Source organism: Schistocerca nitens, chromosome 9 (genome assembly GCF_023898315.1).
Source record: "Schistocerca nitens isolate TAMUIC-IGC-003100 chromosome 9, iqSchNite1.1, whole genome shotgun sequence".
NCBI classification, from domain to species: domain Eukaryota; kingdom Metazoa; phylum Arthropoda; class Insecta; order Orthoptera; family Acrididae; genus Schistocerca; species Schistocerca nitens.
In genome coordinates this window covers 425,831,256-425,850,438 of record NC_064622.1, presented here as the reverse complement: position 1 = coordinate 425,850,438, position 19,183 = coordinate 425,831,256, and the positions used below count along the sequence as shown (strand labels likewise).

Genomic DNA, 19,183 nt, shown 5'->3' with positions numbered 1-19,183 from the left:
TTTTAAAAAAAAGTGTGGTTTTATGGTAGACTGTTCGCCTGCCACGTAGGCTGGGCTCGATTTCCAGCTCCAGTTTCAAGTTTTTGTACGAGTTCTACGAGTATTTACTTGAAGCGTAGAATACGTACAAATGAAAAAATTAAGTTGTAATGTTTTTTTTTTATTTAAACGATCTGAATTTATAAAAATCGTTTAAGAACTTTCGTTAGCAATAAAAACTGGTGTTTTGTATGCGATATTTAGAAATAAGAAACGTGCATTTTACAAAATAATGACAGATATTGTTAATTAGCATATATTTGATGAATGTTGTATTCAAACGAAACTCCTCCAGCGATTACCAGCCCCGAGCGCTATCAACATTTTTTCATGTACTTTACGATTCACGAAAATGTTCGTAGAACAAACACCTCTGTTTAAAAATTTAGTCCGCCTGGAATGAAACGCAATCTACCCACATTACACGCGAGCACTCTACCAAAGTGGTACTCTGCTTATCAAAGAAACTATATTATTTTAGCTTATTAAATAAGGTCCGAAAACTAAGAAAATTTTCTCGACAATTTTTGGCAGTTGTATCGAAAGACTTTGAAAGATTGATGCTTCAGTCCTGAACTCGACGTCCCATGAATCTAAAATGTTACAAAAGTCCGATTGGCATGTGGTCTTGTTAGAACTTGATTGTACAACTTATGATGTGTACACTCTTTTTATTGGTGCACACGCGACGGTACGAGCTACCAATATGATCCAAAACTCCGCGCACGAAAACGCGTTTTTTTCCGGGGCTCATACCTCGGGTTCTGTTGGTGACAGAAACTTAGGCTCAAGTGCTTTGGATAGTCCTTGGATCACGGACCATTTGTATTCCCACCATAATGACCGTCTTACTGTAACCATCCTACAGTACAAAGTCAAATTATGAATATTACACACTTCCTCCAGCTTAGACAAGTGGAGCAAATCGGTTGGTCCTTTTTGCATTTGATGTGGTCTACAGTACTCCTTAAGAGGGCTTATGGAGGCACCATTTAGTTCACTGGCGATCCCGAGAAAATGCGAAATTCCGGGATACAGAGGTTCAACCTTAACTTCCTGGTACACGTAAGATACGCACGTTAAAGCCGGTATGAGGGAAACACGTAGTTTATGAAGTGACCTAGCACAGGAAAACGTGTTGAAAAATGTCTCCATCATCATCAGAAGGGTTCTGGGAACCCTACATTTTTGTAGTATTGATGCGCATGCGATATTTTTGTGCAGATCAAATCCGGTCTGAGATGTGAAATCATACAGTCTTCCGTTATTTCAGTTTCATAAAAGTAAATCATCAAAATGTTACTGGCCCCTTCTCTTCATATGGATGGCATGCCCTGTTGTAGAAGGGAAAAGAAGGGAACCAGAGGAAAAGTGCTCCTGTGGGAACAAAGAAAGGCGAATACGCTCCTCATTATTAAAAAACACTTACTGAAAAGTAGTGTACCAGCTGTCTCATTCTACCTTCCTCAGCGCCTTTAAAATTTTCTCAAAACGTGTGAACATAGTCACACTTTTTTATGCTGAGAGAGAAAGACGGAAAAGCAATAAATACTGGAATAAAGTAGAAGTTATAGTGGTATAGAAAGAGGAGACAATGGCAGCGAGAGAGGAAGACAAGGACATAGTGGCATGGGACATAGTTCACAGTGACAGAAAGGAGAAGAGTGAAAGAGAAAGGGTCACTAGGAGAGAATAAAATTTGAAAATTTGTTCAAAAACGGCTCCGAGCACAATGGGACTTAACGTCTGAGGTCATCAGTCCCCTAGAACTTAAAACTATTTAAACCTAACTAACCTAAGACATCACACACATCCATGCCCGAGGCAAGATTCGAACCTGCGACCGTAGGAGTCGCGCGGTTCCAAACTGAAGCGCCTAGAACCGCTCGGACACACCGGCCGACAGGAAATTTGTAGTAGGTTCTATGGGACCAAACTGCTGAGGTCATCGGGCCATAAGCTTGCACACTACTTAATCTAAGTTACGCTAAGGACAACACACACACACATGCCCGAGGGAGGATTCGAACCTCTGACGGGGGGAGCCGCGCGAACCGTGACAAGGAGCCTGAGACTGCGCGGCGAGAGAAATAAAGAGACAGAGTAAGTGGAAGTGGGTGAGAGCGAATGATAATGAGAGACAGAGTCTATGACAACAAGGAAGAGAGCGATAGTGACATTGAAAAGAGACAGCAGCAGCGGAAGGAATAAATGAAATAGTAGCAGTAAGAGAGAGCAAGAGGGAGACAGTAACAGTCAGATGAGACAGTATGAGTAGCACAGAACGAAGAAACAGGGCAGAGTCACAGAGACACACAAAGAGATAATGACAATGAGTTCGGCTCAATGACTGAGTGAGAATGTGCAAGTGGGAGTGGATGGGTATGAGCGACTTACAGCAGTGGCCTAATGGGTGTGCGGGAGTGAGAAGTGAGTTGCGTGTTAAAAAGAGCACGAACACGTTCGCATGCCAGACTTTTGGATAAATTTTTAAAGCTGCCGAGGAAGATAGAATGAGGCAGCTGGAACCCCACTTTTCAGTCAACGTCTTTTAATAAACAGGAGCCTATTCGCCTTTTTTATGCTCGTATAGGAGCATTTTTCCGCTGGTATTGTACGTATTGTAAGTATACAAAACTTTTTTACTAAAAGCATATTTCTGTCTGTTTTAGATCTGAAGATGATTGCTAGCACAATCGAAACAAGTCATTTCATTTTACAATTCACGATCCAGACAAATAAAGTTATATAGAAAATTAAGCTCGCTTTTCGACATTGTTGGCCATGTAAGGCCTTAATAACTACACTTGAGGCAAAATCACATCTCAGATCAATGAATGAAGTAATAAATTACTCTTTTTTGGTCACTTAGCCCTTTTTTACATTCTTTACTCCTTATTGACGTGTTTCGATCTCAGCATCATCAAATCGTAATGAATACTTACTATACAGTCAATTGTAAACATTCTTCCTTAAGAAACTTCCTGGCAGATTAAAACTGTGTGCCCGACCGAGACTCGAACTCGGGACCTTTGCCTTTCGCGGGCAAGTGCTCTACCATCTGAGCTACCAAAGCACGAGTCACGCCCGGTCTCACAGCTTTACTTCTGCCAGTATCTCGTCTCCTACCTTCCAAACTTTACAGAAGCTCTCCTGCGAACCTTGCAGAACTAGCACTCCTGAAAGAAAGGATATTGCGGAGACATGGCTTAGCCACAGCCTGGGGGATGATTCCATCTCATTCTGGATTCTTCCTTAACATCAGTGGCCAAAATGATGTTAAGAAAAAACATTTACAATTAACTAGACAACACAAGAATCGTGGCCCGGCGACAAGCCGCATTTTCATCCACAAAAATTACATCGTTGTTTGGGAACAAGACCATGAATGGCTGCAAATTGTCTCCAAGTAGCCGAACATAACCATTTCCAGTCAACGATCGGTTCAGCTGGACGAGAGGACGCAGCCCATTCCACGTAACCACAACCTACCCCATAATGGAGCCGACACCAGCTTGCATAGTGTCTTGTTGACAACTTAGATTCATGGCTTCCTGGGGTCTGCACTACACTCGAACCCTACCATCAGCTCTTACCAAATGAACTCATCTGACCAGGTTCCAGCCGATACGGTCACGAGCCAAGGAGAAGCGTTATAGACCATATCGTGTTGTTAGCAAAGACTTTCGCAATCGGTCGTTTGCTGCCATAGCCCCTTAAGGCCAAATTTCGCACGTTGTCCTAACGAATACGTTCGTCGTACGTCCGGCATTGATTTCTGCGGTTGTTTCACGCAGTGTTGTTTGTCTGCTAGCACTGACAACTCTACCTATACGGCGCTGAATGTCAGTCGTTAGCTGAAGGTCATCGGCTACTGAGCTGTCCGTGGTGAGAGATAATACCTGAAATTTGGTATTCTCGACACACTTCTCACATTGTGGATCTCGGAATATTTGATTCCCTAACAATTTCCAGAATGGAATGTCCCGTGCGTGTAGCCCCAACTGCCATTCCGAGTTCAACGCCTGCAAATTTCCGTCGTGCTGTCATAATCCCGTCGGGAAACTTTTCGCATGAATCAACTGAGTGTAAATGAGAGGTCCGCCAATGTACTGCCCTTTTATACCCTTTGTACGCGAAACTATTGCCATCTGTATATGTGTATCTCGCTGTCCCATGACTTTTGTGACGTCAATGTACTGCATGAGCAGAGTTAGAGACCAGTATCGTTGATGTCCGACCGTTCCAGTACCTTAGAGCGTATTGTAAGCTCAGAAATTACGACACCCTGGAGACAAAACATCTTGCAAATCACAGATCGTTGTGAACAGGTCGATTGCGTCTTCGTAGATGTTCGACGCTGTACCTCACCAATTACTACGACTGCTACAATTACTCAGATCTGTTGTTGACTGGAGGAATGCTTCATTAACAGAGTCCAGTACGGTTCACTGGACTGCGAATGTTCCACAGGAAAGGAAAAGGTGTGCAGTACGACTTCTACGTTACAATGCGGTGAATAGAAACAATGGGGTGAATAGTAACGACACTTACAGTTGAGTTATTTCCTACCGAGTCGGAAGGCAAATGGGAATATAATTCAAAGATTTGTTTGTCTAGTGTGGTAGTGAACAAATCTAGCGAGGAGATTATGAATATCAAACTTGACGACACTACAAGTCGACGTTTTTTGTACTATATGACAAGCGTCAGATAGGGTGCTGACTTTGCTTACTTCGAACTTTACCTGTAAGTACCAATCTAAATGGTGTTGTTTTAATTTAAGTACGTGGAAAGCAAATTTGCAATTCCGTTTCATTAAGCAAACGTTTACTTTTGAAGTACACTTCATTTTGACTTGTGTTTCGGCTAATGTGGGGTAGTGTTTCCGTAATTTGTGGGGTGAACAGAAACCGTAATCGTCGCTGTTTCTTCAGAAGAAGGCGAAGAATTTGATGGAAACGAAGAACCATCTGGCATTGTTCTCAATCCAGGAGATTACGCTATGGCCAAAGCATGTGCAAAAAGTTAGCAGTCATTTCGATTTTTCGGTATGAAATTTGTTATTTATATGGTAAAGGTTATGTTGATATTTCTTTAAAAAATCATGGCCGACTAAATACGTTTATTCCAACGGATGAGAAGTCATTTATTATTTAAGGAGATGATGTTCGAAAGCCCTTCATTTCTTCTAGGGGTACGACTTGTAGATTCAAAGACATAATTCTTAAACATGATGTCACTGACTTAAAGTATGAACAAACAAATCAAGTTCATAAATTTAATATTACAACAATGTAAATACAGACATAACTTTGTTTAAAAAACGAGTAGAAACAACAATTCACTCAATATTATTTCCTATTGCATTAAATAAAAAGCTTTTTCAAACAGATAAGTTTTGTTTCTTACTCTCCTAGATCCAAAACAGTTATTGATATGGCCCTATTCACCCCAAAGGCAATAAACAGAAAAAAATAATAGCATTAATACTGTTGTACCTATTCATCGCTCTCAGCAGGATGAATAGGAATACGGAGTTTTTATTTTTTGTGTTCTGAAAGCATAAATCAGGTCTCAAATGTAATTACGAGTTTACAATTAGGTACACATAATTTTTCTTCTCATACTTATTTTAAAAATTGTCAACTGAATACTGTTTCTACTCAAACCATTTTACGGTAACATTCACAATAGACATTAGCGATTTTCCACATAGGATGAGCAGCACCATAAGTTTACCAGCTGATGGAACTGCACTGGGAGTATCGTCGTTGTACGAAAGTAAAGAATTGCAGAAAGACATTAGCAAAATTTCGACTTGATGATTGTGATAGGCATCTCTCGTCAAACGTGGATAAATGGGTCATATAACAAAAAGACAGAACATGATCTCATCCAATAATAAGATTAGTGGTGAACTTGAGCACGTTAAACTGAATATGTATCTATGGACAAAACCAAGAAGAGATATTGAATGGGATGACGTAAATCTGTAGTAGGAAAGGCGAATAGAAATCTCTCTCTTTATTTCACTGGAAAAATCCACTGCATTCGAGAAGGTAGTACGGTCAATTCTATTGTTCCATTGTTTAGAATCCTTATCAAGTTGGCATGACAACAGACAAAGAACAAATTCTGAGATGCGCTACAAGGATAGTAACAGGTTGGGATATTTCCCATGAATAATAGAGGTGTTGAGGAAACTTAAATGAGAATGCCTGGAAGACAGAAGGCCTAGTTCTCGCTAAACCCTGTTGTGTGGCTTTAGAGAGAATATATATATATATATATATATATATATATATATATATATATATATATATATATGAGGATCATGAGAACGAGAGACAGCACGAGACGTATAAATGCACATAACAGTGATCTTCCTCTGATTCATAAGGCAAATGGAATAGGAAAGAAAATCAATAATATTGGTGCGATGTACCCCCGCCAAGCAATGTACAGTTTCTTCCTGAGTATATATGTAGTTGATATAGAGTTAACATCTCACCATATGAGCAAACCGGATGCGTCTAGCACGGCAGGACCACGGAATTAGTGCCACAGTCTCATTTACTTGAAAATTACGGCCGTGCTGTAGCGCTCGCCGCCACTCTTTTAATGTATGCAAACTCTCTCTCTCTCCGAATTAAAATACGGGCGGCATTACTTACTACGTAAAATAGTTCCCGCGAGGCCTGAAAGCGACCAGTGTCCGTTTACGTTATATATTTTTTATTACGCCTCAATTTTGCTTTATGTTGTTCTTATTAGTTTGTAACTAATTATTTTTGGATGCCCTGGTAAATTAATTTATCTTTATTGAATACATACCACGTAAAATTTGATGAATAAGAATTGTATTTCACTGGAACAAGTTCCCAGTATACGCGTCTGTAATTGCCACTGCCGACAGCCAATTCCACGGCTCATCAACCCTGTTATCCAGATTTGAATTATTATGGTTGTTTCATCTTTGTGAATTTCAGATTGCTCGATTACGAGAAACTGACGTCGGATAAAGAAATTATAGGCAACTCCTATATCGCAAAAATCAAGAAATCAGAAATATTGAAAAGTTTAATTAATAAAAAATGTTGTTGTGGGTATCTAACACAAACGTTACTGAGAAATTTTAATTTTGTACACATGTTTTAAAAATTGTAGAAGGAGATTAGTTAATTTTCCTCGCTTTTCTTAGTCCGAGAGGGTAACCTCGAGCTCTGAGTATTCCTGAAATTGTCATTACACGAATTTTTAACATTTCCGGTACTCAATTAACACACAAAGTTGAATTTTACAAATGCTGCAGAGAATTACTAATTTTTCTTGACATGAATTTCCACTAACAACTGTTTACTAACGATTATTCTTCACATATTTGGTAGAAAACAGCAAATATGTTATTATAATTACCAACAATAACGTGAATATGCTCCTTATTGAAAGACTCTGAAAGACGGATTGCCAGCTGCGTCATTCTAACTTCCTCAGCACCTTTAAAAATGATGCCAAAACTTTTGGCCTGTGAACGGATTAGCATTCTTTTTAACATGCAACTCACGTCTCACTCCCACAAATTTCCCTAACTGTAACTCGCTCTATGATTATTACGGAGATCCTTTACAGAACATTTCTCCATGCTACGTCACTTTGTAAACTACGTTTTGGCATCACCCCAGATTTTACGTGTACAGGTAGGGTAAATTTGCAGCTCCATATCTCGGAAACGCATAAAAACGTCGAGAAAATTTTCAAGTTTGTTCGACATCGGGATCTTAAGAATATGTTGTATAAACTACATCCATCTTGGATACTGCGGCTCAGTTTTGGTACGAAAAAGTGGTAAAACGCGCTATCTTTGGTGTTTCTGTGGTACTGCCAATGAACTAATCGTACCTCTATATGTCTCGTAAGACCCACTGTATATCACAATGTGATTTGCTCCATTTGTCTAAGCAGGTAGAAGTGTTAATTAAATGAAACAACAAGTTTACTGTTACCAGTCAATGCCTATTTATCTCCACGACGCTTTTCAAAGATTTAAACCTCCATCATCAGGTGGATTTACGTTTGTTAGTATGACATTTGTGTGTGCTGTGTTACGAATTTTTTGTAGGAACTTGTGGCACTGTCTTAAGCGGTCACAGGTTCCTTTCACTGTCGTAACACACCACATGTACACTGTCATACATGTGATGTGCTACGACAGTGAAAGGAACCTGTGACCACTGGAGACAGTGCCACAAGTTCCTACAAAAAAAAAATCGTATTACAACAGACACAAATGTCATACTAACAAATGTAAATCCATCTGATGATGGAAGTTTAAACCTTTGAAACGCGCCATGGAGATAAATAGACAGTGACTGGTAACAGTAAACTTGTTGTTTAGTTTAATATAAATAACAGTCACGGTAAAGCCTACACTAAAATGTTTGCAATTAAAGGTAGAAGTGTGTAATATTCATACTTTGACCCTGTACTACAGCATAGTGACACTGAGACGGTCCTTCTGTTGGTATGCAAATGGTCCTTATCCCAAGGGCTGTATAAAGCACTTGACCCTACCTATCTATAACCAATAGAACACGACGTTTCCTTATCTATATAAACGATTTGGGAGACAATCTGAGCAGCCGTCTTCGGTTGTTTGCAGATGAGACTGTCGTTTATCGACTAATAAAGTCATCATAAGATCAAAACAAACTGCAAAACGATTTAGAAAAAATATCTGAATGGTGAGAAAAGTGGCAGTTGACCCTAAATAACGAAAAGTGTGACGTCATCCACATGAGTACGAAAAGGTTACACGATAAATCAGTCTAATCTAAAAGTCGTAAATTCAACTAAATACCTCGGTATTACAAATACGAACAACTTAAATTGTAAAGAACACATAGAAAATGTTGTGAGGAAGGCTAACCAAAGGCTGCGTTTTATTGGCAGAACATTTAGAAAATGTAAGACCTACAAAGGAGACTACTAACACTACTCTTGTCCGTCCTCTTTTAGAATACTGCTGCGCGGTGTGGGATCCTTACCAGGTAGGACTGACGGAGTACATCGAAAAAGTTCAAAGAAAGGGAGCACGTTTTGTATTATCGCGAAATATGGGAGAGAGTGTCACAGAAATGATACGGGATTTGAACTGGAAATCATTAAAAGAAAGGCGTTTTTCGTTGGGACGGAATCTTCTCACGAAATTACAGCGGCAGAAAATGGCATAACGGTAGAGGACTCGTTATGAACTGGAATGTAGGGTAGAGAGTGTGTTACTGTGAACAGTTCAGTGGTAGGGTTGTTCTTATCAGAATCGACAGCAAACCAATACCGACAACGATACCTCAGTTATACATGCTGACGCCGCAAGCTGAAGATGAAGAGACAGAGAAAGTATATGAAGATATTGAAACGATAACACGGCATGTAAAGGGAGATGAAAATCTAATAGTCATGGGAGACTGTAATGCAGTTGTAGGGGAAGAAGAAAAGGTTACAGAGAATATGGGCTAGGGACAAGGAATGAGAGAGAAAGACTAATTGAGTTCTGTAATAAAATTCAGCTAGTAATCACAAGAGGCGGAGGTGTACTTGGGAAAGAGCCGGGTCGATACGGAAAGGTTTCAGCTAGATTACATCATGGTCAGACAGAGATCCCGAAATCAGATACCGGATTGTAAGGAGTACCCAAGAGCAGATATAGATTCAGATAACAATACAGTAGTGATGAAGAGTAGGCTGAAGTTTAAAACATTAATCAGGAACAATCAGTACGCAAATAATCGGGATACGGAAGTACTAAGGAATGACGGATACGCTATAAGTTCTCTAAGGCTATAGATACAGCAAAAAGGAATAGCTCAGTAGGCAGTAGAGTTGAAGAGGAATGGACATCCCTAAAAAGGGCCATCACAGAAGTTGGAAAGAAAACTACAGGAACAAGGAAGGTAACTGCGAAGAAACCATGGGTAACAGAAGAAATACTTCCGTCGATCAATGGAAGAAGGAAGTAGAAAAATGTTCCAGGAAACTCATGAATGTAGAAATACATGTCATTGAGGAATGAAATAAATAGGAAGTGCAGCGAAGCTAAGATGAAATGGCTGCAGAAAAAATGTGAAGACATCGAAAAGAAATGATTGTCAGAAGGACAGACTCAGCATACACGAAAGTCAAAACAACCTTCGGTGACATTAAAACGAAGGGTGATAAGAGTGCAACGGGAATTCCAGTGTTAAATGCAGAGGAGAGAGCGGATAGGTGGAAAGAATACATTGAAAGCCTCTGCGAGGGGGAAGATTTGATATGATAGAAGACACAGGAGTCGATTTAGAAGAGATAGGGGATCCACTATTAGAATCAGAAATTAAAAGTGCTTTCGAGGGTTTAAGGTCAAATAAGGCAGGATGAATAGATAACACTCAATCAGAATTTCTAAAATCATTGGGGGAAGTGGCAACAAAGCAACCACGTTGTATGAGTCCGGCAACATACCATTCGACTTTCCAAAAAAATATCATCGCCTCAGTCTTCGGGACTGAGAGACCTGACAAGTGCGAGAATTATTGCAAAATCAGCTAAACAGCTCATACGGTCAAGTTGAAGAATGTAAAAGAAAACTGAGGATGTGCTAGATGACGATCAGTTTGGCTTTAGAAAACGTGAAGACACGAGTGAGGCAATTCTGACGTTGCGACTGATAATGGAAACCAGACTAAAGAAAAATCAAGACACGTTCATAGAATTTATCGACCTAGAAATAGCGCTCGTCAATGTAAAACGGTGCAAGATGTTATGAGTTCTGAGAAAAAAGGGGTAAGCTGTAGGGAGAGACTGGTAATATACAATATGTACGAAAACCAAGAGGGAATAACAATAGCGGACGACCAAGAACGAAGTGCTCGGATTAAAAATGGTGTAAGACAAGCATGTAGTCATTCGCCCCTGCTGTTCAGTGTGTACATCGAAGAAGCAACGATGGAAATAAAAGAAAGATTCAGGAATGGAAATAAAATTCAAGATGGAAAGGGTATCAATGATACGATTCACTGACGAAATTGCTATCCTGAGTGAAAGTGAAGAAGAATTACATAATCTGCTGAATGGAGTGAACAATATAATGAGTACAGAATATAGATTGAGATTAAATAGAAGAAATACGAAAGTAATGAGAAGTAGCAGAAATGAGAACAGCATTGATGGTCTCGAAGTAGATGAAGTTAGGGAATACTGCTACCTAGGTACTAAAATAACGAATGACGGACGGATGTCTGGTTTGTGGGGAGCTCAACTTCGTGGTCATCAACGCCCGTACGAAGTCCCAGTTCTTACACAGTCCATTTTTTTACGCAGTCCACTGTCACAAATGATGATGGTGATGATTATGATGATGAAATGATGAGGACAACACAAACCAGTCCAATTTTGTACACAGTCCACTGTCACAAATGATGATGGTGATGGTTATGATGATGAAATGAAGAGGACAACACAAACATCAAGTCCCCGGCCAGAAAAAATCCCCAACCCGGACGGGAATCGAACCCGGTACTCCGTGATCCAGAGGCAGCAGCGCTAGCCACAAGATCACGATCCGCGTGACGGCCGGAGTAAGGATGACATCAAAAGCATACTAGCAATGGCAAAAGGTCATTCCTGGCCCAGAGAAAATCAAACATAGACCTTAATTTGAGGAAGAAATTTCTGAGAATGGACGTCTTGAGTACAGCATTATATCGTAGTGGAACATGAATTGTGGGGAAAACCGGAACTGAGGAGAATTGAAGCATTTGAGATGTGGTGCTACAGACGAATTTTGAAAGTTAGTTGGACTGATAAGCTAAATATTGAGGAGGTTCTGCGCAGAATCGGAGAGGAAAAGAATATGTGTAAAACACTGACAAAGAGAAGAGACAAAATGATAGGACATCTGTTAAGACATGAGGGAATGACATTCATGGTAGCAGAGGGAGCTGTAGAGGTCAAAAACTGTAGAGGAATACAGAGAATGGAATATGTCCAGCTAATAATTGAGGACGTAGGTTGCAAGTGCTGCTCTGAGATGAAGAGGTTGGCACAGGAGCGGAATTCGTGACGGTCCGCATCAAACCACTCAGAAGACTGATGACAAAAAAAAGTACATATATTAGTTGTGTGTTAGTGAAGTGTTTTTAGTGTTCACATTGTTGACAACCGCAGCTGTGTGTAGTCGTGTTTTGTTTGCTTGCGGTGTCGTTATGCAGTATGATATAAAAACAAACTGCCTTTTATTTAGTTTTGCAGAGGGAGCAGATCCCGTTTATTTAGTTTTGCAGAAGGAGCAGACCTCCAAGAACTCATTAACCAATTAGCCAAAGAAAACATAATTTCCAACAATGACTTGATGGAGAGACGCAGGTCGTAAGCTAAGGCAAACTTTTTTTTTGTCCATTCACGTTTTAACTTTGTTATGCTCCAATGAAAGCTGCAAGTTCATCATTTCGAAACACTTCAGCGTCCTGTACAATAACTAAACTGTACTTCTCCGGTTGACATTTCAGGATGGCATTTGTAGAGCAGGAGAGACTTTCACCAAAAACCAGCTAAAGGCGGCCGTGAACGAGTGCAACGACACGTACTTCTTATCTCAGAGTAAGTACGCTTACAATAATCTAGCTAAAGCTCTTCGAACCCATAATCTCCCAGCTTAAGGCTAAACGGGATTACTTGCTGAAAATACCATTTTTTGTGTTACTCTTCCTAGTCTTTTGCTGAGAGCTCCTTCAATTGAAAACAAACTTTCAGAATCCATTTACTATCGGAAATGACACAGAAAGAGCTAAATTATTTTTAACATTAAAAGCACTTATGATGGGGACACAATGAATTGACTAACATAAAGGCCCTACAGAGATTTGGTGATAGACTCTACGTGAATTAGTGTAGACGCTCACAAGATTATTTTTGTGTTACCAATTGCACTACTGGTACGCGCTCCACTGTTCATGTTCGCCTCAAATTTCGGTTGTCCCTTGTTTGTTTCCATACTTTGAAAGCTCAACAAGTGCTCTAGCGGTAGCTTGCAGGAGTGTGGAAGTTATTGAGAGATGTAAGTGACAAATTGTAACTTTTAGTGAATCCCTGAGGTTTGCACGGATTGTGTTATTGTACTGTAATGTCCGCAGAAAGCAGATATGTTGATCTGAGTTCAAGTCTGTCACACAATTTTAATCTGCAGTAGATCATATAAAACGGTATTTACTCGCTTGTAATCTTTGCAAACCATTCCATAGTATTAAAACGTGCATTTCACCTTAGAGTTTTTGTATAAATGCCAGGGTCTAGCTACACATCAGTGGACCCTAATAGAGGATCCGGCAAAAGCAATCTTTAAATTATAATGCAACAAGTTTTTAAACGTATTAAATATACAAACTAAGCTCCTTTCAGTAAGGAAATTGCGTGTTAGGCTTTAAGGTTATAGTTGTAAAGATAACAGTAGTAATTTTGTTTTACATTACAGAAAGCTGGGACAGCGTGTTCACCACTGGCTCTCTTGACGACGAGAAAGATCTGGTGGCGAAGGTGAGTTTCTCTTTTAGCTGTTTCGTCTGAGAGTCACAGACTAGTGGCCAGCATATTTCACGAATAAACTTGAGGTTTCCTTCTTTTCCAGTGCTTCTTCGAGTGCGTGCTACTGCAGACAGGCGCGGTAAGTGAATAGCAAATGTCTTCTTTTTTTTTCTTTTTCTTTTTGCACGAATTCCTTTCCTGTGCCAACGTCTTCATCTCAGAGAAGCACAGTCTACTTAATTATTTGCTGGATGTATTCCAGTCTCCGTCTTCCTCTACATTTTTTGCCCTATGCAGCTCCCTCTAGTGCTAGGAAAGTCATTAACCGATGCCTTAACGGATGTCCTATCATCCTATCTCTTGTCGTTGTCACTATTTTGCACATATTCTCCTCTCAGATACTGCGCAGAACCTCCTCATTCTCACCTTATCAGTCCATCTAATTTTTAACATTTCAAATGCTTCGATTATCTTCTGTTCCGACTTTCCCACAGTGGCCGAGCGGTTCTAGGCGCTACAGTCCGGAACCGCGCGACCGCTACGGTCGCAGGTTCGAATCCTTCCTCGGGCATGGATGTGTGTGATGTCCTTAGGTTAGCTAGGTTTAAGTAGTTCTAAGTTCTAGGGGACTGATGACCTCAGCAGTTAAGTCCCATAGTGCTCAGAGCCATAGAATGCAGTGTTCCAAACGTAAGTTCTCAGAAATTTCTTCCTCAAATGAAGGCCTCTTAACCATGAATGTGCTTTTTGCTAGCGCTAGTCTGCTTTTAATGTTCTCCATGCAGTGTACGATATTGGTTATATTGCAGCCTTGATAGTAGAATTCCTTAACTTCATCTACTTCCTGACCCTGAATCATGATGTTAAGTTTTTCGCTGTTCTCATTTCTGCTATTTCCTATTACTTTCGTCTATCTTATATTTATTCTCATTAGACTGTTCATTCCATTTAAAAGATTATTTAATTCTTGTTCACGATCACTCAGAATTGCAATGTCACCAGCGAATCATATACTGATATCATTTCACCTTGGATTTTGATTCCACTCCTGAACCTTTCTTTTATTACCATCATTGCTTTTTCGATGTGCAGCTTGAAGTCCTCTTGGCTTTCTACATATTTTATATTACCCATCTCTCTCTATAGCTTACTGTTCCTTATTGCTGTATCTATAGCCTTCGAGAACTTCAAGTGTATCTCGTCATTTCTTAGTACTTCCGTATCCCACTTCTTATGTATTCGTTAAGGAAATCTGCTTAACAACTAAAAAAACTCGTATAAACATGAATTTCCTTTCATGGTGCATGTATAGGACAAAGCTTCCGACGAGGCAGCTGTATTCTGCAGTAGACCCCAAAAATCGTCAGTGGTTCAAGAAAGTCTTCTGAATACAGGAGACAAATCAAATGAAATTTCTCATGACTTTCATGAAGTTACGAAAGTCAATAACTCTTTATCACTGTAATATCAATTCGTATTGCGACATCTATTGAGGTTATGTCCTGATGCTATTAGCTTCTCTCTGTTCAGTGCTTATCATTGTAATATCATATGATATTGCTAGCACTATTGAGGAGATGTCGTGATTCTTAACTTTCTCCGGTCCAATGTTTGTGATATCAAATGGTACTGCAATCTGCGCTGAGGTGATGTTGTGATGCTATTAGCTTCTTCTGACCCAATGTTTATATTTTAATATAAAATAATATCGCTAGCACTATTGAGCTGATGTAGCGCTATCAGCTTCTACTGGCCCAGTGTTTATCACTGTAATATCAAATGCTACTGCAACCACTAATGAGGTGAAGTCATGATGGTATTAACTTCTGTTAGTCCAGTGTTCATCACTACATCTACATTTACAAAGTACTTCGGAAGCCACCTTACAGTGCGTGGCAGAGGGTACCCTGTACCAACACTAGTCATTTCCTTTTCCGTTCCACCCGCAAATAGAGCAAGGGAAAAATGGCTGTCTATATGCCTTCGCATGAGCCCTAATTTCTCGAATCTTCGGGGCCTTTGTGCGCAGTGTGTGTTGGCGGCAGCAGAATCATTCGCCAGTCAGCTTGAAGTGCCGGTTCTCTAATTTTTCTCAACAGTGTTTCACAGAAAGAACGTCGCCTTCCCTCCAGAGAGTCCCATTTGAGCTCCTGAAGCATCTGGTAACAAACCTAGCAGCCCGCCTCTGAATTGCTTCGATGTCTTCCTACAATGCGACCTGGTACGGTTTCCAAACACTCGAGTGGTACTCACAATTGTCAAATGGTACTGCTGTAAACATTGAGGTGATATATTAGTTTTTGCTGGTCCACGTTTGTCACTGTAATACTAAATGGAGTTGTTATCACTATTGAAATGATGTCGTGATGCTGTTAGTTTCTTCCAGTGCAGTGGTTATCACTGTAATATCAAACTGTATCGGAATACCTATTGAGGTGTGTCGTGGTGCTATTAGCTTGTACCAGTCCAATGTTTATCTTTCTAATATCAAACGGTATTACAAATACAACTGTAGCCTTGATCTTCCTCTATACTTTATAACTCCACCACACTTACTTCTATCGCCAAATCAGTTCCCTTAATATCCGTCACAAGTGGAATAACAGTCATCTCTTTGTGGTGACTAGTTTCGGACAATCACGTCCATTTTCAGACCATGACTTAAGACGTAATTATAATCGTACAGTTCCCACCAATATACATGTGAGTAACGAGATAAGCATTATCCCTCACTATAATCATTATTACATAGATTTTATAAACCTCGTACGAACATACAATGTGAATTCTTTCAAATAGGACGCAGTAAACATATATGAACCTTAATAATGTCCAGGACTAACTGAAAGATCAAGTAACTTCAGCCACGAATTTAGAACGCTGCAATACAGATTTCTGGAAGTAGACACAAGTTTCCGTCATCTTCCGGATGTCATATTCTAATTACTCAGTCTATATCAACATTCGACCAATGAGAAATTTCTGCTCTGTTACGGTTGGTCAAAGCCTAGCTTATAATGGCTCGCATTTCACAGACAGCTACACATAGATATGTAAATTTCACAAATAACATTCAAATACACAGGTGTAAGAACAGAACTCCCAAAAGAGGCAAGAAAACACATACAATGACAATCAAGAATAGAAGAAAAAAATTCGGACACGTATGGCTGTTAACAACACGAAAATGTTTGATATTTGTACATCTACTCCAAAGTAAAAGTTCAAACCACAAAATATTTCTCTTTAAATACAAAATACAAAAAAAAATTTGAATTACTACATTTTCATAGTAAATTATGTAAAAGATTGGAATGGGAATTTCAAGATTATGTAAAACATGAGTACTGGAACCAGAAATATGTAGGACGATTGATTCAGTAACTACTAAAGGAAATTTATTGCAAAATAATGATCTGGTAAATACTTTAAAACAGAAATACAATATCGGATTCGCAGTTTCTCGTCATCCCTATGTAATGCGGGGTAGACCACTAAATGACACGAGCGGCGGACCCCGCGGAGTAAAAGGAAGTGAAAAATATTGTGTTGTTAGCAGAGAAGCAATAGCACATAGAACCAATCAAGACAGCTCAGTGACTTTGAACGTTGACTACTCGTCCATCATGGACGTTTAAACGCTTCTAAAACCACCTATTTCGACTGTTGGTGGTGTGATTGTGGAGACGCAGAGGAATAAGCACAGCTAAAGGAAGACTAGACATCGTGTACTGACGGACGGGAATCGTAAAGCAGTGCGTAGGGTGGTTAGTAAAGTCACATGAAATCAAGTGAGCGAATCATTCGTGAGTTCCAAATGTAGCAGTCCAGCTACGACAATGGCTGTGCATAGGGAGTTAGTGGTAAATAATCGAGCACATTTCTGTACTCAGTGCCATGAGACATTCGAAGTGCTGTAAAGAACGAAATCACTGTACAGTGGGTGACTGGGAACGTGTGATTTGGAACGATGAATAGCGCTGGACCCTTATGAAAGGGTTTGTGTTTGGCGAACGCGTGGAGAACATTACCTGCTACCATGTGTAGTGCCAACAGTACAGGGAAGATCGTTTCACTGTATGACTGTCTTTTTCGTGATTACGGGGAGGTCACCTTATTGCTCTGAAAAATAAATAAATAAATAAATAAGAAACTCTGAATGCTGCATTTTGAACATGGGTATTATTCAGCAACCGTATACTAATTTCAGCTAAACAGCCAACAGGTTGCACGTAAATAGTAGGTACATTGACCTAGATTTCCACGCCTACTAGGAGGGACTTCATTAGAATAAATGTTGCTAAATCCTATAAAATAATACATAGGACATGAGGTATGACGAAAAACACATTAAACAACACGACAATTTTTATGACGCACAAAGGTTACTTTCGTCACATTACTTTGATAAAAAGCGATAGTCAGAATTTGCAGCAGCTATGCTCCTGTAAAAGGTAAAATATAACGTTCTAGCCTTTGCCATGTGTGCCCAGCTGGGAACGACATCAGACCGATCGGCCCAGTGACTTACGCTGCTGCCGGCCGCCGTGGCCGAGCTGTTCTAGGCGCTTCAGACTGGAACCGCGCGACCGTTACGGTCGCAGGTTCGAATCTTGCCACGGGCATGGATGTTTGTCATGTCCTTAGGTTAGTTAGGTTTAAGTAGTTCTAAGTTCTAGGGGACTGATTACCTGAGATGTTGAGTCCCATAGTGCTTCCATGAAAACAATACGACTTGCGCCGCCTATCAGAACATGTAACATGTGCTCATTTGAAACATTGTAACAGAAATAGTTTTAAAAAAGGCAGTTAATTTTAAAAACAAAATATAAAGAGAGCTGAATGTCTTTCTGAAAGTACACAGCAGTCAAGCAGATTGAGTATAACAGAGGCTTTAAAGAAATTACTATTACGTCAAGGGCAGAATGACACAGAAACTGTTCTATAATCCAGAAAACATATGCATGAAGTTTACTTCAGCAGCACATATCTATGAGATTAGGTGAAAGTAATGTTTCGACACCAGAAGCAGGGAAAATATAGTAAAAATAGAAAAATCAACATTTCCCGAATAGTGGATTGAAACCATTGAAAAAATTCGTGTTACGTAGTTGTAACTGCCCATCGTTCTTAGAAACAGGCTTGAAAATCTCTAGCTCTTCGAGTCTATGACCTTTCTTTTTTCTATGTAAAATTGAAATATGTTAAACGCAATTCGGTTTATGTCCGAAAATTAGCAGATGATCAGCAAAAGTGGAGCTGTGTACACAACAAATGTTCCTTGTTTCCAGAATGAAACTTCCTGGCAGATTAAAACTGTGTGCCAGACCGAGACTCGAACTCGGGACCTTTGCCTTTCGCGGGCAAGTGCTCTACCACCTGAGCCACCCAAGCACGACTCACGCCCCGTACTCACACCTTCACTTCTGCCAGTATCTCGTCTCCTACCTTCCAAACTTTACAGAAGCTCTCCTGCAAACCTTGCAGAACAAGCACTCCTGGAAGAAAGGATACTGCGGAGACATGGCTAAGTCACAGCCTGGAGGATGTTTCAAGAAGTTCCTTGTACCTGACACTAAACGACTTT

The 19,183-nt window shown here is 40.0% G+C and overlaps 1 protein-coding gene across 1 annotated transcript in view; it reads left to right on the top strand.

Moving 5' to 3' along the window:
• Positions 1-19,183, top strand: part of LOC126203539 (uncharacterized) — a 56,673-nt gene that overhangs the window by 13,971 nt on the left and 23,519 nt on the right. Inside the window, exons 2-4 of the mRNA XM_049937863.1 lie at positions 12,585-12,675; positions 13,547-13,608; positions 13,700-13,735. Of these exons, the coding sequence (XP_049793820.1) occupies positions 12,585-12,675; positions 13,547-13,608; positions 13,700-13,735 (189 nt within the window). The remainder of the gene's footprint in view (positions 1-12,584; positions 12,676-13,546; positions 13,609-13,699; positions 13,736-19,183) is intronic.